Source organism: Oncorhynchus gorbuscha, linkage group LG06 (genome assembly GCF_021184085.1).
Source record: "Oncorhynchus gorbuscha isolate QuinsamMale2020 ecotype Even-year linkage group LG06, OgorEven_v1.0, whole genome shotgun sequence".
Taxonomy (NCBI): domain Eukaryota; kingdom Metazoa; phylum Chordata; class Actinopteri; order Salmoniformes; family Salmonidae; genus Oncorhynchus; species Oncorhynchus gorbuscha.
This window is the reverse complement of record NC_060178.1, coordinates 23,658,002-23,675,153: the sequence shown is the minus strand read 5'-3', so window position 1 is coordinate 23,675,153 and position 17,152 is coordinate 23,658,002. Positions and strand designations below refer to the sequence as shown.

The 17,152-nt window shown below is 46.1% G+C and overlaps 1 protein-coding gene across 3 annotated transcripts; it reads left to right on the top strand.

Moving 5' to 3' along the window:
* Positions 1-1,114: 1,114 nt before the first annotated feature.
* LOC124037062 (leupaxin-like) lies at positions 1,115-16,234 on the top strand. 3 transcript variants are annotated; one of them, XM_046351695.1, is made up of 9 exons: positions 1,115-1,185; positions 13,524-13,615; positions 13,719-13,789; positions 13,954-14,056; positions 14,493-14,774; positions 14,918-15,091; positions 15,229-15,310; positions 15,446-15,594; positions 15,794-16,234. In XM_046351695.1, the coding sequence occupies exons 1-9, from the start codon at positions 1,173-1,175 to the stop codon at positions 16,058-16,060; spliced, it is 1,233 nt and encodes a 410-aa protein (XP_046207651.1). In that variant the 5' UTR covers positions 1,115-1,172; the 3' UTR covers positions 16,061-16,234. The 3 variants fall into 3 exon arrangements, with proteins under 3 accessions (XP_046207651.1, XP_046207653.1, XP_046207652.1); XM_046351697.1 differs by lacking the exon at positions 1,115-1,185 and adding an exon at positions 13,038-13,146; XM_046351696.1 differs by lacking the exon at positions 1,115-1,185 and having other exon boundaries at positions 13,511-13,615.
* The last annotated feature ends 918 nt before the right edge of the window (positions 16,235-17,152 follow it).

The window sequence follows — 17,152 nt, the reverse complement described above, 5'->3', positions numbered from 1 at the left end:
CATATGACATTATCCCAATCTTCTTCTGGATCAGCCAAATGTTCTCTAGCAAACTTCAGACGGGCCTGGACATGTACTGGCTTAAGCAAGGGGACACGTCTGGCACTGCAGGATTTGAATCCCTGGCGGCGTAGTGTGTTACTGATGGTAGGCTTTGTTACTTTGGTCCCAGTTCTCTGCAGGTCATTCACTAGGCTCCCCCCGTGTGGTTCTGGGATTTTTGCTCACCGTTCTTGTGATCATTTTGACCCCACGGGGTGAGATCTTGCATGGAGCCCCAGATCGAGGGAGATTATCAGTGGTCTTTTATGTCTTCCATTTCCTAATAATTGCTCCCACAGTTGATTTCTTCAAACCAAGCTGCTTACCTATTGCAGATTCAGTCTTCCCAGCCTGGTGCAGGTCTACAATTTTGTTTCTGGTTTCCTTTGACAGCTCTTTGGTCTTGGCCATAGTGGAGTTTGGAGTATGACTGTTTGAGGTTGTAGACAGATGTCTTTTATACTAATAACAAGTTCAAACAGGTGCCATTAATACAGGTAACGAGTGGAGGACAGAGGAGCCTCTTAAAGAAGAAGTTACAGGTCTGTGAGAGCCAGAAATCTTTCTTGTTTGTAGGTGACCAAATACTTATTTTCCACCATAATTTGCAAATAAATTCATAAAAAATCCTACAATGTGATTTTCTGGATTTTCTTTCTCATTTTGTCTGTCATAGTTGAAGGGTACCTATGATGACAATTACAGGCCTCTCTCATCTTTTTAAGTGGGAGAACTTGCACAATTGGTGGCTGACTAAATACCTTTTTGCCCCACTGTAGCTATTGATTAAACATTTGTGTACATACAACCTGTGCATTGTATTCCCTTGTGTGGTTGTATTATGTTTTTAACTCATCAAATAAACCAAATGAAACGTGTTAAACTATTCACCAGATCAAATGTTTCAAGAATATAAGTAGAAAATGACTTAGAATGTAATCTGTGTCAGGAAGGTAGCAGTGCACCAAGAGAAATTCAAGTTTGCAAAAAGAAACTGACAAAAGGAAATGACAGTTTCGACCTGATTAAAGTGGGCTGGTTACCACAGTAACTGCCAGTAACCCAACACACACACACACACACACACACACACGTACAACTGAACACATTGATAAGTGCATTGAGCAAGCATGGATGAGCTGGGTGAGTATACTTTTTTTCCCTCTGCTGCTGTTGTGTTATAAAACCAGATACAATAGATCAAACTATAAACGAAATACACACATCAATAGATTTGAGCACTAATAAAATATAAAATGATACACTCATGAAAACGTACATGTAGAAGTTTTGTTGTGTGTGGTGAATGAAGCGTGTATTACATTGAGCATGCTAGTCATATCATATGGTTCATATCATATCTGAATAAAATTTATTGTTGTAGACATGACTGTTGATGTAAATTCACGGGGAATCACAAAGAAGGTTCTCTGTTGATAGGCAGATGGATTGTTAAGGCGGTTGACTGAAGTCACCTGGTACCAACCACATTCAATTAGTGAGAGATATATATATATACAGTGGCTTTACAAAGTATCCACACCCTTTACTTTATCCACATGTTGTTGTTTTACAGCTTGAATTAAAAGTGGATTCAATGTAGATTTCGTGTCACTGGTCTACACACCATACCCCATAATGTCAAAGTGGAATTTTGTTTGTTGAGCATTTTAGAAATTAATAAAAAACATAAAGCTGGAATGTCTTGAGTCAATAAATATTCAACGCCTTTGTTATGGCAAGCCTAAATTAGTTCAGGAGTAAAAATGTGCTTAACAAATCGCATAATAAGTTGCATAGACTCAATCTGTGTACAATAATAGTGGTTAACCCTAAGGTTGATGTCTGCGCTTTCTGGGAAATCTAATTAGCACAATACAAAACTCCCCATGTAAATCGATCAGTTTAAAATATATATATTTTGGGTTTTGCAGTGGAGGTGTCTCAATCCCACGCCGATGTCACACTTCCGCATCTGTTGTGAAAGGTGACAGAGCTAGAGCGGTGTTTGTCAAAACATGAGACATCCCGAAAATAGGCCTTCTCACATAATTGTCTGTAGCGTCCAAACGGTTTGGCTTGCTCACTATGATCCCTCTATGTAAAGATGAGACTGTGGAAAACACAATGGTGTTCACCCCCACAAGCATCTTGGAACTCGTCTGAAGTCAGTACAGATGATCTGCCAACTTCTGTTTGTAGCGTCCGAACAGTTTGGGCTACACACTAATATGACCCCTCTGTGGAAAGGTCAGGCTCTCACTAACATGTACAGTTGAAGTTGGAAGATTACATACACTTAGGTTGGAGTCATTTAAACTCATTTTTCAACCACTCCCCAAATTTCTTGTTAACAAACTATAGTTTTGGCAAGTCGGTTGGGACACCTACTTCGTGCATGACACAAATTTTTCCAACAATTGTTTACAGACTGTAACGGCGTTCTTCGTTTGACGAAAGAGAGTCGGACCGAAATGCAACGTGGTGGTTACTCATGTCTTTATTGAACAAAAACTGAACGAAACATGAAATAACTAATAAATACAAAAACAACAAACGGAACGTGAAACCTAATACAGCCTATCTGGTGAACACTACACAGAGACAGGAACAATCACCCACGAAATACACAGTGAAACCCAGACTACCTAAATACGGTTCCCTATCAGAGACAACAAGAATCACCTGACTCTGATTGAGAACCGCCTCAGGCAGCCAAGCCTAAACTAGACACACCCCTAATCAACACCAATCCCAATGCCTACAAAAACCCCAATAAGACAACACAATAAACCCATGTCACACCCTGGCCTGAACAAATAATTAAGGAAAACACAAAATACTATGACCAAGGCGTGACAGAACCCCCCCCCCTAAGGTGCGGACTCCCAGACGCACCTCACAACCATAGGGAGGGTCCGGGTGGGCGTCTGTCCATGGTGGCGGTTCCGGCTCGGGACGTGGACCCCACTCCATTAAAGTCATAGTTCCTCCCCTTCGCGTCCTGGGATAATCCACCCTCACCGCCGACCATGGCCTAATAGTCCTCACCCAGTACCCTGCTGAACAGAGGGGCAGCTCGGGACAGAGGGGCAGCTCGGGACTGAGGGGCAGCTCGGGACTGAGGGGCAGCTCGGGACTGAGGGGCAGCTCGGGACTGAGGCAGCTCGGGACTGAGGGGAAGCTCGGGACTGAGGGGCAGCCCGGGACTGAGGGGAAGCCCAGTACTGAGAGAAAGCCCAGTACTGAGAGGAAGCCCAGTACTGAGAGGAAGCCCAGTACTGAGAGGAAGCTCAGGCAGGTAGTAGGCTCCGGTAGATCCTGGCTGGCTGGCGGATCTGGAAGATTCTGGTTGACTAGCAGATCTGGAAGATTCTGGTTGACTAGCAGATCTGGAAGATTCTGGTTAACTGGCAGATCTGGAAGAGACTGGTTGACTGGCAGATCTGGAAGAATCTGGTTGACTGGCAGATCTAGCAGATCATGGCTGACTGGCGGATCTAGCTGCTCTATGCAGACTGACAGCTCTGGCTGCTTCATGCAGACTGACAGCTCCTTGCAGACTGACAGCTCTGGCTGCTCCATGCAGGCTGACAGCTCCCTGCAGACTGACAGCTCCTTGCAGACTGACAGCTCCTTGCAGACTGGCAGCTCCTTGCAGACTGACAGCTCTGGCTGCTTCATGCAGACTGACAGCTCTGGCTGCTTCATGCAGACTGACATCTCTGGCTGCTTCATGCAGGCTGACAGCTCTGACTGCTCCATGCAGGCTGACAGCACCCTGCAGACTGGCAGCTCCTTGCAGACTGACAGCTCCTTGCAGACTGACAGCTCCTTGCAGACTGGCAGCTCTTTGCAGACTGACAGCTCTGGCTGCTTCATGCAGACTGACAGCTCAGGCTGCTCCGAACAGGCAGGAGGCTCCGGCAGCGCTGTAGAGGAGGAAGGCTCTAGAAGCACTGAACAGGCGGGAGACTCCGACAGCGCAGGAGAAAAGGAAGGCTCTGATAGCGCTGAACAGACAGGAGTGTCATGCAGGTGAAAGAGGACCCAAAAGCGACTTAACAGAAACAGAGTTTATTTAAGTCCAAACAGGGAATAACAGAAATCCTCTAGTCTGTAGAGGGGAATAACTGGAGAAGCGGCCACAGACTGCAGGTCGCTTCGGGTAGGCGCAGGCCGTAGTAGACAGAGACACCTGCTCACACGCAGCATCTGATGAAGGCAAAAAACACGACAGGACAGGGCGATACACAATCACAGCAAAAACACGACAGGACAGGGCGAAACGCAATCACAGCATGGTGAATACTAAACAAGGAACCGACGGGACAGGAACGGAACACAAAGGAATAAATAGGGACTCTAATCAGGGGAAAGGATCGGGAACAGGTGTGGGAAGACTAAATGATGATTAGGGAATAGGAACAGCTGGGAGCAGGAACGGAACGATAGAGAGAGGAGAGAGAGGGAGGGGGAGAGAGAGGGATAGAAAAAGGGAACGAACCTAATAAGACCAGCAGGGGGAAACGAACAGAAGGAAAAGCAAAATGACAAGATGATATAAGACAAAACATGACAGTACCCCCCACTCACCGAGCGCCTCCTGGCGCTCTCGAGGAGGAACACTGGCGGCAACGGAGGAAATCATAGATCAAACGGTCCAGCACGTCCCGAGAAAGAACCCAACTCCTCTCCTCAGGACCGTAACGAAAACGATAAAAAGGGAAACTAGGGTACTACTCTAAAAAAAATGAGAACTAGGGACAGACTGAGACACAGCAAGGGCAGGAACAAGAACAGGAGAGATGCGATGGCAGGGAACAGACTGAGACCCAGCAAGACCAGGAGCAGAAGCAGAAAAAAAAATTACCAGACTTCTTCTGCGCGCAGTCTGAACACGCAGCCACGAAACGGCGCGTGTCACGCTCCTGAGTCGGCCACCAAAAGCGCTGGCGAATAGACGCAAGAGTGCCTCGAACACCGGGATGACCAGCTAACTTGGCAGAGTGAGCCCACTGAAGAACAGCCAGACGAGTGGAAACAGGAACGAAAAGGAGGTTACTAGGACAAGCGCGGCGACGCAGTGTGCGTGAGTGCTTGCTTAACCTGTCTTTCAATTCCCCAGACTGTCAACCCGACAACACGCCCATAAGGAAGAATCCCCCCGAGATCAGTAGAAGCCACAGAAGAACTAAACAGACGGGATAAGGCATCAGGCTTGGTGTTCTTGCTACCCGGACGGTAAGAAATCACAAACTCGAAACGAGCGAAAAACAACGCCCAACGAGCTTGACGGGCATTAAGTCGTTTGGCAGAACGGATGTACTCAAGGTTCTTATGGTCTGTCCAAACGACAAAAGGAACGGTCGCCCCCTCCAACCACTGTCGCCATTCGCCTAGGGCTAAGCGGATGGCGAGCAGTTCACGGTTACCCACATCATAGTTGCGCTCAGATGGCGACAGGCGATGAGAAAAATAAGCGCAAGGATGAACCTTATCGTCAGACTGGAAGCGCTGGGATAGAATGGCTCCCACGCCTACCTCTGAAGCGTCAACCTCGACAATGAATTGTCTAGTGACGTCAGGAGTAACGAGGATAGGAGCGGACGTAAAACGTTCTTTTAGAAGATCAAAAGCTCCCTGGGCGGAACCGGACCACTTAAAACACGTCTTGACAGAAGTAAGAGCTGTGAGAGGGGCAGCAACTTGACCGAAATTACGAATGAAACGCCGATAGAAATTAGCGAAACCTAAAAAGCGCTGCAACTCGACACGTGACCTTGGAACGGGCCAATCACTGACAGCTTGGACCTTAGCGGAATCCATCTGAATGCCTTCAGCGGAAATAACGGAACCGAGAAAAGTAACGGAGGAGACATGAAAAGAGCACTTCTCAGCCTTTACGTAGAGACAATTCTCTAAAAGGCGCTGTAGAACACGTCGAACGTGCTGAACATGAATCTCGAGTGACGGAGAAAAAATCAGGATATCGTCAAGATAGACAAAAACAAAAATGTTCAGCATGTCTCTCAGAACATCATTAACTAATGCCTGAAAAACAGCTGGCGCATTGGCGAGACCGAACGGCAGAACCCGGTACTCAAAATGCCCTAACGGAGTGTTAAACGCCGTTTCCACTCGTCCCCCTCTCTGATGCGCACGAGATGGTAAGCGTTACGAAGGTCCAACTTAGTAAAGCACCTGGCTCCCTGCAGAATCTCGAAGGCTGATGACATAAGGGGAAGCGGATAACGATTCTTAACCGTTATGTCATTCAGCCCTCGATAATCCACGCAGGGGCGCAGAGTACCGTCCTTCTTCTTAACAAAAAGAACCCCGCCCCGGCCGGAGAAGAAGAAGGCACTATGGTACCGGCGTCAAGAGACACAGACAAATAATCCTCGAGAGCCTTACGTTCGGGAGCCGACAGAGAGTATAGTCTACCTCGAGGAGGAGTGGTCCCCGGAAGGAGATCAATACTACAATCATACGACCGGTGAGGAGGAAGGGAGTTGGCTCGGGACCGACTGAAGACCGTGCGCAGATCATGATATTCCTCCGGCACTCCTGTCAAATCGCCAGGTTCCTCCTGGGAAGTAGGGACAGAAGAAACGGGAGGGATGGCAGACATTAAACACTTCACATGACAAGAAACGTTCCAGGATAGGATAGAATTACTAGACCAATTAATAGAAGGATTATGACATACTAGCCAGGGATGACCCAAAACAACAGGTGTAAACGGTGAACTGAAAATCAAAAAAGAAATAGTCTCACTGTGGTTACCAGATACTGTGAGGGTTAAAGGTAGTGTCTCAAATCTGATACTGGGAAGATGACTACCATCTAAGGCAAACATGGGCGTAGGCTTGTCTAACGGTCTGAAAGGAATGTTATGTTTCCGAACCCATGCTTCGTCCATGAAACAACCCTCAGCCCCAGAGTCAATCAAGGCACTGCATGTAGCACCCGAACCGGTCCAGCGTAGATGGACCGACATAGTAGTACAAGATCTAGATGAAGAGACCAGAGTAGTAGCGCTCACCAGTAGCCCTCCGCTTACTGATGGGCTCTGGCCTCTTACTGGACATGAATTAACAAAATGTCCAGCAACTCCGCAATAGAGGCACAGGCGGTTGGTGATCCTCCGTTCCCTCTCCTTAGTCGAGATGCGAATCCCTCCCAGCTGCATGGGCTCAGTCTCAAAGCCAGAGGAGGGAGATGGTTGCGATGCGGAGCAGGGAAACACCGTTGATGCGAGCTCTCTTCCACGAGCCCGGTGACGAAGATCTACCCGTCGTTCTATGCGGATGGCGAGAGCAATCAAAGAGTCCACATCTGAAGGAACCTCCCGGGAGAGAATCTCATCCTTAACCACTGCGTGGAGTCCCTCCAGAAAACGAGCGAGCAGCGCCGGCTCGTTCCACTCACTAGAGGCAGCAAGAGTGCGAAACTCAATAGAATAATCCGTTATGGACCGTTCACCTTGGCATAAGGAAGCCAGGGCCCTAGAAGCCTCCCTACCAAAAACTGAACGGTCAAAAACCCGAATCATCTCCTCTTTAAAGTTCTGGAACTTGTTAGAGCAATCAGCCCTTGCCTCCCAGATAGCTGTGCCCCATTCTCGAGCCCGGCCAGTAAGGAGTGAAATGACGTAAGCAACCCGAGCTCTCTCTCTAGAGTATGTGTTGGGTTGGAGAGAGAACACAATCTCACACTGCGTGAGAAAGGAGCGGCATTCAGTGGGCTGCCCGGAGTAGCAAGGTGGGTTATTAACCCTAGGTTCTGGAGGCTCGGCAGGCCAGGAAGTAACAGGTGGCACGAGACGTAGACTCTGGAACTGTCCAGAGAGGTCGGAAACCTGAGCGGCCAGGTTCTCCACGGCATGGCGAGCAGCAGACAATTCCTGCTCGTGTCTGCCGAGCATGGCTCCTTGGATCTCGACGGCAGTGTAACGAGCGTCTGAAGTCGCTGGGTCCATTACTTGGTCGGTTCCTTCTGTCATGCAGGTGAAAGAGGACCCAAAAGCGACTTAACAGAAACAGAGTTTATTTAAGTCCAAACAGGGAATAACAGAAATCCTCTAGTCTGTAGAGGGGAATAACTGGAGAAGCGGCCACAGACTGCAGGTCGCTTCGGGTAGGCGCAGGCCGTAGTAGACAGAGACACCTGCTCACACGCAGCATCTGATGAAGGCAAAAACACGACAGGACAGGGCGATACACAATCACAGCAAAAACACGACAGGACAGGGCGAAACGCAATCACAGCATGGTGAATACTAAACAAGGAACCGACGGGACAGGAACGGAACACAAAGGAATAAATAGGGACTCTAATCAGGGGAAAGGATCGGGAACAGGTGTGGGAAGACTAAATGATGATTAGGGGAATAGGAACAGCTGGGAGCAGGAACGGAACGATAGAGAGAGGAGAGAGAGGGAGGGGGAGAGAGAGGGATAGAAAAAGGGAACGAACCTAATAAGACCAGCAGGGGGAAACGAACAGAAGGAAAAGCAAAATGACAAGATGATATAAGACAAAACATGACAAGGAGACTCCAGCAGCGCTGTAGAGGAGGAAGGCTCTGATAGCGCTGAACAGACAGGAGACTCCGGTAGCGCAGGAGAGGAGAAAGACTCCGACAGTGCTGGAAAGGCGGGAGACTACGACAGCGCAGGAGAGGCGAGGCGCACTGTAGGCCTGATGCGTGGTGCTGGCACTGGTGGTACTGGGCCGAGGACACGCACAGGAAGCCTGGTGCGGGGAGCTGCTACCGGAGGACTGGTGTGTGGAGGTGGCTCTGGATAGACCGGACCGTGCAGGCGCACTGGAGCTCTTGAGCACTGAGCCTGCCCAACCTTACCTGGCTCGATGCCCACTCTAGCCCGGCCAATACGAAGGGCTAGTATGTACCGCACCGGGCTATGCACCCGCACTGGAAACACCGTGCGCTCCATAGCATAACACTGTGTCTGCCCGGTCTCTCTAGCCCACCGGTAAGCACAGGGAGTTTGCGCAGGTCTCCTACCTGGCATAGCCATACTCCCTGTAAGCCCCCCCCCAATAATTTTTTTGGGCTGCTTTTCAGGCTTCCATCCGCGTCACCATGCTGCCTCCTCATACCAGCGCCTCTCCGCTTTACCGCCTCCAGTTCTTCCTTGGGACGGCGATATTCTCCAGGCTGAGCCCAGGGTCCTTTTCCGTCTAACATCTCCTCCCAAGTGCAGAAGTCCTTTGATCGCTGCTCCTCACGATTAACAGGGAGAGTTGGCTCAGGTCTGACTCCTGACTCAGCCACTCTCCCTCTGAGCCCTTCCCCAATAAATATTTGGGGGGGACTTTCGGGTTTCTTTCTGCGCCGCCGTGTCTTTCTCTTCGACTCCATTCTCCTATAGCCCTCTTCGCACTGCTCCAGCGAATCCCAGGCGGGCTCCGGCACTCTCTCTGGGTCGACCGCCCACCTGTCTATTTCATCCCACGTCGTATACTCCATACCTCTGCTGTCCATAACGTCTTCCCTTCGCTGCTCATGCTGTCGCTGCCTGTGTACACGCTGCTCGGTCCGTGTGTGGTGGGTGATTCTGTAACGGCGTTCTTCGTTTGTCGAAAGAGAGTCGGACCGAAATGCAGCGTGGTGGTTACTCATGTCTTTAATGAACAAAAACGGAACGATACATGAAATAACTAATAAATACAAAAACAACAAACGGAACGTGAAACCTAATACAGCCTATCTGGTGAACACTACACAGAGACAGGAACAATCACCCACGAAATACACAGTGAAACCCAGGCTACCTAAATACGGTTCCCTATCAGAGACAACAAGAATCACCTGACTCTGATTGAGAACCGCCTCAGGCAGCCAAGCCTAAACTAGACACACCCCTAATCAACAACAAACCCAATGCCTACAAAAACCCCAATAAGACAACACAATAAACCCATGTCACACCCTGGCCTGAACAAATAATTAAGGAAAACACAAAATACTATGACAAAGGCGTGACACAGACAGATTATTTCACTTCTAATTCACTGTATCACAATTCCAGTGATATGACCCCTCTGTGGAAAGGTCAGGCTCTCACGAACATGTACAGTTGAAGTTGGAAGATTACATACACTTAAATTGGAGTCATTTAAACTCATTTTTCAACCACTCCCAAAATTTCTTGTTAACAAACTATAGTTTTGGCAAGTCGGTTAGGACATCTACTTTGTGCATGACACAAATTTTTCCAACAATTGTTTACAGACAGATTATTTCACTTCTAATTCACTGTATCACAATTCCAGTGGGTCAGAAGTTCACATACACTAAGTTGACTGTGCCTTTAAACAGCTTGGAAAATTCCAGAAAATGATGTCATGACTTTAGAAGCTTCTGATAATTAACATAATTTGAGTCAATTGGAGGTGTACCTATGGATGTATTTCAAGGCCTACCTTCAAACTCAGTGCCTCTTTGCTTGACATAATGGGAAAATAAAAATAAATCAGCCAAGACCTCAAATTTTTTTTTGTAGCCCTCCACAAGTCTGGTTCATCCTTGGGAGCAATTAAAAAAATGCCTGAAGGTACCACGTTCATCTGTACAAACAATAGTACGCAAGTATAAACACCATGGGACCACGCATTCGTCATACCACTCAGGAAGGAGACGTGTTCTGTCTTCTAGAGATGAACGTACTTCAGTGCAAAAAGTGCAAATCAATCCCAGAACAACAGCAAAGGACCTTGTGAAGATGCAGGAGGAAACAGGTTCCAAAGTATCTATATCCATAGTGAAACGAGTCCTATATCGACATAACCTGAAAGGCCGCTCAGCAAGGAAGAAGCCGCTGCTCCAAAACCGCCATAAAAAAGACAGACTACGCTTTGCAACTGCACATGGGGACAAAGCTCGTACTTTTTGGAGAAATATCCTCTGGTTTGATGAAACAAAAATAGAACTATTTGTCCATAATGACCATTGTTATATTTGGAGGAAAAAGCGGGTGTCTTGCAAGCCAAAGAACCCCATCCCAACCGTGAAGCACGGGGGTGGCAGCATCATGTTGCGGGGGTGCTTTGCTGGTGCACTTCACAAAATAGATGGCATCATAAGAAGTGAAAATTATGTGGATATATTGAAGCAACATCTCAAGAGATCAGTCAGGAAGTTAAAGCTTGGTCGCAAACGGGTCTTCCAAATGGACAATGACCCTAAGCATACTTCCAAGGTTGTGGCAAAATGGCTTAAAGACAACAAAGTCAAGGTATTGGAGTGGCCATCACATAGTCCTAACTTCAATCCTATAGAACATTTGTGGGCAGAACTGAAAAAGCATGTGCGAGCAAGGAGGCCTACAAACCTGACTCAGATACACCAGCTCTGTCAGGAGGAATGGGCCAAAATTCACCCAATTTATTGTGGGAAGCTTGTGGAAGGCTATCTGAAATGTTCTACCCAAGTTAAAGAATTTAAGACAATGCTACCAAATACTAATTGAGTGTATGTAAACTTCTGACCAACTGGGAATATGATGAAAGAAATAAAAGCTGAAATAATCATTCTCTCTACTATTATTCTGACATTTCACATTCTTAAAATAAAGTGGTGATCCTAACTGACCTAAAACAGATAATTTTTAGTTGGATTAAATGTCAGGAATTGTGAAAAACGGAGTTTAAATGTATTTGGCTAAGGTGTATGTAAACCTCAGACTTCAACTGTACATGTGTTCACAAGACTCGTCTAAAGGTCCCCCAGTACCAGTTGAAACAATGAATGCAAGCATATATGGAGACTGTGTAGTGCCAAAACAGTCCTGATCGCTCAGATTATAGGGCACTTCAGAACAAACTTAGTTTGCATTCCATGCTGTGAATATGTTGTTCATTGCGTTTGTATGGGCTAATAGCAGTAAGGCCCCAAAAACATTTTCATCCCCCAAAACCTTTTTCCATATTTCAATTGGGTCTTACAATTCAAAACCAAATAGCAAAATGATCCCTGGTATCACCTTCTTAAAACAATTCCATATAGCTTTGACAGGGCTTAGACTCTTATGGGTTAACATGAGTTTTGAATGACTACCCCATCTCTGTACCCCACACATACAATTATCTGTAAGGTCCCTCAATTGAGTAGTGAATTTCAAGCACAGATTCAACCACAAAAAAAAAAGAAAAGAAAAAAAGCAGACGCTGAATATCCTTATGAGCATAGTGAAGTTATTAATTAGGCTTTGGATTGTGTATCATAACGCAAGGCCAAATCTACACTGGAATTGCTTACCAAGACGACATAGAATGATCCAGAGTGACCTAGTTACAGTTTTGAATGAAATCGGCTTGAAAATCTAAGGCAATGCTAGAAAATGGCTGTCTAGCAATGATCAACAATCAACTTAAAAAACAATAATGGACAAATATTACACAATCCAGGTGTGCAATGCTCTTGAGAAAAAATAAATCACACTCCTGAGTACAATACTTTGTAGAAGCACCTTTGGCGGCGATTCCATGTATGAATACTTTCTGAAGGTACTTAATATACGTTGTATTTTTACTTTGAAAAAAGAAACAAATCATGGATTTGTGCTAAATCTCCACCAGCGTAGTTATGACTTACTTGTGTTCAACTTCCTCTTAAAATGAGCACAATACAATAGTTTTATGTAATGTTCCCTTTCATAGGCTACTGTCAGCATGTGAGTTAAAAGTCAGAATAAGACTGTTTGTTAGTCATAGAGTGCATCAGTTTCAAAAGTTTCACTTCTGCTTTGAGGCTCTTGTCTGTAACATCTCCTATATCCTCAGGAAGCAGCACTGTATGAAACAGTAGTGGAAAATGTCCCCAATTGTCGTACTTGAGTAAAAGTAAAGATATGTTAATAGAAAATGACTCAAGGAAAAGTGACCCAGTAAAATACTACTTGAGTAAAAGTCTATTTGGTTAAGCAAATCAGGCGGCACATTTTTTATGTTCTTTTAATTTACAGATAGCCACCCAAACACTCAGACATAATTTACAAGCAAAGCCTGTGTGTTTAGTGACTCCGCCAGATCAGAGGCAGTAGAGATGACCTGGGATGTTCTCTTGATAAGTGTGTGAGTGGGACCATTTTCCTCTCCTGCTAAGCTTTCAAAATGTAACTAGTACTTTTAGGTGTCAGGGAAAATGTATGGAGTAAATGTACATTATTTTCTTTTGCAATGTCGTGGTGTAAAAGTAAAAGATCATCAGAAATAGTAACGTAAATGACAGATACCCCCCAAAATACTTAAGAGGTACTTTAAAGTATTTTTAAGTAAGTACTTTACACCACTGGAAACAACCACATCAGATCAATGGGTGCGCCTCGCAATAGGCAAAAGGAGAACGTAGTGAGGCATTGTAACTCATCTCAGAGGAAGTCTGTCAGAAGTGCTTATTCTGATTGATACTGTCGTACTATACCATACCACAGCATGTATGTGTTTTATAGATCTTATCCTAGAAGAGCTGGCTTTCAACTTAGCTGTTCCAGAGTCAGCTACTCAGAAGAAAGAAAGTGATACAGCCAACACAAATGGACAGGTAATGACAAAATCACCTCTGGCAGTTGTTGTTTAGTCGTTTGTCCAACTACTACAACTGGACGTGTCTTTTAGCTCTAGGCTTTATGTGACATTTCCCACAGGTCTCAAAGGTGTGTCCTGTTGGTCTCCCTCCAAAGAAAGAAATTGAGACAGATCGCACCAATGCATACAGGTGAGCCACTAGTAGGTCTGCTCACAGATAGCCATACGTTATGACCCTGGGTCAGACCGTACAGAAAGAGCTGAGACTGAGATGTATCACCTCAGATTCAAGTATCTGTCCAGTGTCCATTCTATAGCAGTGCTCATCTGTGGTTTTCTCTGTGTGTTTGTCAGTGAGTTACCAGCTCCAATGGAAGCCGGTCTGCTGAGTCCTTGCTCTGCTACCAGAGAGCTGGACTCCATAATGGAGGATTTGCTGTTTGGCCTGGAGATGAGGGTGAGGAAACATCTATCATGGAATACGCTGTCGGTCAGAGCATGAGCAGAGGATGACTGTAGGAGAATCTCAAATGCATTTCCTTGATTCCTTGTGTCCTCCCTCCTCGCCCCCTCAAAACCCATTGTATGGAGAGGGGAGGGACCTCTGAGCTTCCCATCCAACGGCTTCTCATCAAATGGGTTTTGAGAAGGAGGCAAGGAGAGAGGATGGGTAGAATCAAGCAAATACAATTCTCTGTCTTTCAATGAAGTTGACTTGATCTGACAGCAGAGGGCAGTATAAGCAAACTAAATAAATATTGGAAGCTTTAGTACCACTAGTGCCTCCAAAATGAATAGAATTTTGAGATATACAACTGTTAAAAACACATTTTAGATGCATATGAACGGACGCAATTCTGTTTTGAGGACACACAGCCTTTTCTCATCTTTAGCTCCCAGACCCTCCTCCTCCCTCAACCCCACCACCACTTGTCCAGAAGTCAGTCAAAAAGAACCATGTTGGAGAAAAGAAAGAAAAGGAGGACACCCAAGCGAACCAGGAGAGCACCAACAGTCCTAAGACTTCTGATCTGGAGCGCAAGGCATCAACACAGAGAAAAACGGACGCCATAGATGACCTTCTAGGAGGCTTGAGCTCTGATATGGAGAAGATGGGTGTACGAACGGTGGCGAAGGGCCACTGTGCTTCCTGTGGCAAGGTCATTGTGGGAAAGGTAAACAGCTTGAGCTGTCAAAAACCAGACAAAAGCTTGATTTCAAAATAACAGTATAGGCGAAGATGATCAATCAAAAGTACCACGGCCAGTACATGAAACAAAGTATATTTTTCTTCTTACCACTTTATTTTATTGGGCAGATGATCACAGCCCTGGGCCAGGTGTGGCACCCAGAACACTTTGTTTGTGTGGAGTGTCAGGCTGAGCTGGGGACTAGTGGCTTCTTTGAGAGGGAGGGGAAGGCCTACTGTGAGAAAGACTACCAGCATCTCTTCTCACCTCGCTGTGGTTACTGCAAGGGTCCCATTCTGCAGGTAAACTCCTTCTCTTTGGATAGGACTATATTATCACCATTATTTAAAAAGTGCACAAAACCAACTCACCACCTCTCTAGATCTGTTGTCGTTGGGTTTACCTCACCACATGCTGGGCTCTTTGTCCTCTCTCTCAGAACATCCTGACAGCGATGGACCGCACCTGGCACCCTGAGCACTTCTTCTGTTCCCATTGTGGGGAGCTCTTTGGGGCTGAAGGTGAAGGAGCACACTATCTGTCTGACAGATGGCACCACAACTACTACTGTTCCCTATAGGGTAACATGTGATCTAGACCACGGTGTGACTGAGAACACTCCTCTCTTTGCGTGTGTGTCCTTTGATGTGCCATAGGTTTTCTGGAGAAGGACGGGAAGCCGTACTGCCACAGAGACTTTTACCATCTCTTTGCTCCAAAGTGCTCTGGCTGCGGAGACCCTGTGAGAGAGAACTACCTGACTGCAGCCAACGGCACCTGGCATCCCAACTGCTTCGTCTGCTCAGTGAGTCGCTCACCACAGATCACGCACAAAATCGAAATTTCTACCATTTCTCAGACAATAAACTTTCAACAGCCAACAGCCACAATACAACATTGTGCGGATATTATCAGAATCCTACTCAACCTCAAATAAAGAGTAGGCCTACTATATCAATTAGATAGAAGAAGTGCTCTCTTTCTCCTTCTCTCCATCCCTCCAGGACTGTCTGAAGCCCTTCACCGATGGTTGTTTCCTGGAGCTGGATGGTCGTCCCCTGTGCTCTCTGCACTTCCACTCCCGACAGGGTACACTGTGTGGGGGCTGTGGAGAGCCCATCTCTGGCCGCTGCATCTCTGCTTTGGAGCGCAAGTTCCACCCTGAGCACTTTGTGTGTGCCTTCTGTCTGCGTAAACTCAGCCAGGGGGTGTTCAAGGAGCAGGCAGGGAAACCTTACTGCTCAGCCTGCCACACCAAACTGTTTGTGTGAGACTTATTTAACTGATAATGCCCGAGATGCCATGGTTTGGAGGATATATTGGCACCGGTTCGAGTGCCGGAAAACCGGGCTTCGAGGGCATTATCACTTTTCTACAATGGGTTACCAACATATTCAAATAATGATTGACATATTTTAATTAAAAACGTTATTTTGATGAATTTATTCATACTATTTCATCCTTCCACAAAGTCCCGACACAAAGCTGATTCATGATTTCGACTGGCTGACAAATGATGCCTGTCTGTCTGTCTCGTCCTGACTCCCGACATGTTCACTACTAAAGGACAGCTGGAGATAGAATTTGAATATTGAAACAGTGTTGCAAATGTCGGAGAGACAGACAACACGGTTTATACAAATCTCCTAATTAGTGCCCAGTTTATATATACGGTAATCAATTAACCTGAAAAAAGTCATGCTTACAAAGTATGTGGAAAATCGGACACGGATCATCAAGGCAATATCCGCAGAAGAATTGAACAATTATTTTGTGTCCTGTGTTGCATGTGGACATAGACTGAGTGTACAAAACCTTAAGAACTTCTGCTCTTTCCATGACATAGACTGACCAGGTGAATCCAGGTGAAAGCTAAGATCCTTACTGAAGTAACTTGTTAAATCCACTTCAATCAGTGTCGATGATGGGGAGGAGACAGGTTAAAGAAGAATATTTTTGAGACATGGATTGTGTATGTGTGCCATTCAGAGGGTGAATGGGCAAGACAAAAGGTTGAAGGGCCTTTGAACAGGGTATTGTAGTAGGTGCCAGGCGCACAGGTTTGTGTCAAGAACTGAAATGCTGCTGGGTTTTTCATGCTCAACAGTTTCCTGTGTGTATCAAGAATGGTCTTCCACCAAAGGACATCTAACAACTGTGGGAGCATTGGAGTCAACATGGGCCAGCATCCCTGAGGAACGCTTTCGACACCTTGTAGAGTCCATCCCCTGACAAATTGAGGCTGTTCTGTTGAGAAAAGGGTGTGCAACTCAATATAATGTTTTGTACACTCAGTATACAACCACGTACTCATGGAAATGAACAGGAGTGTTTGTTTAGAATAGGCTTTTACCAAGGAAAAT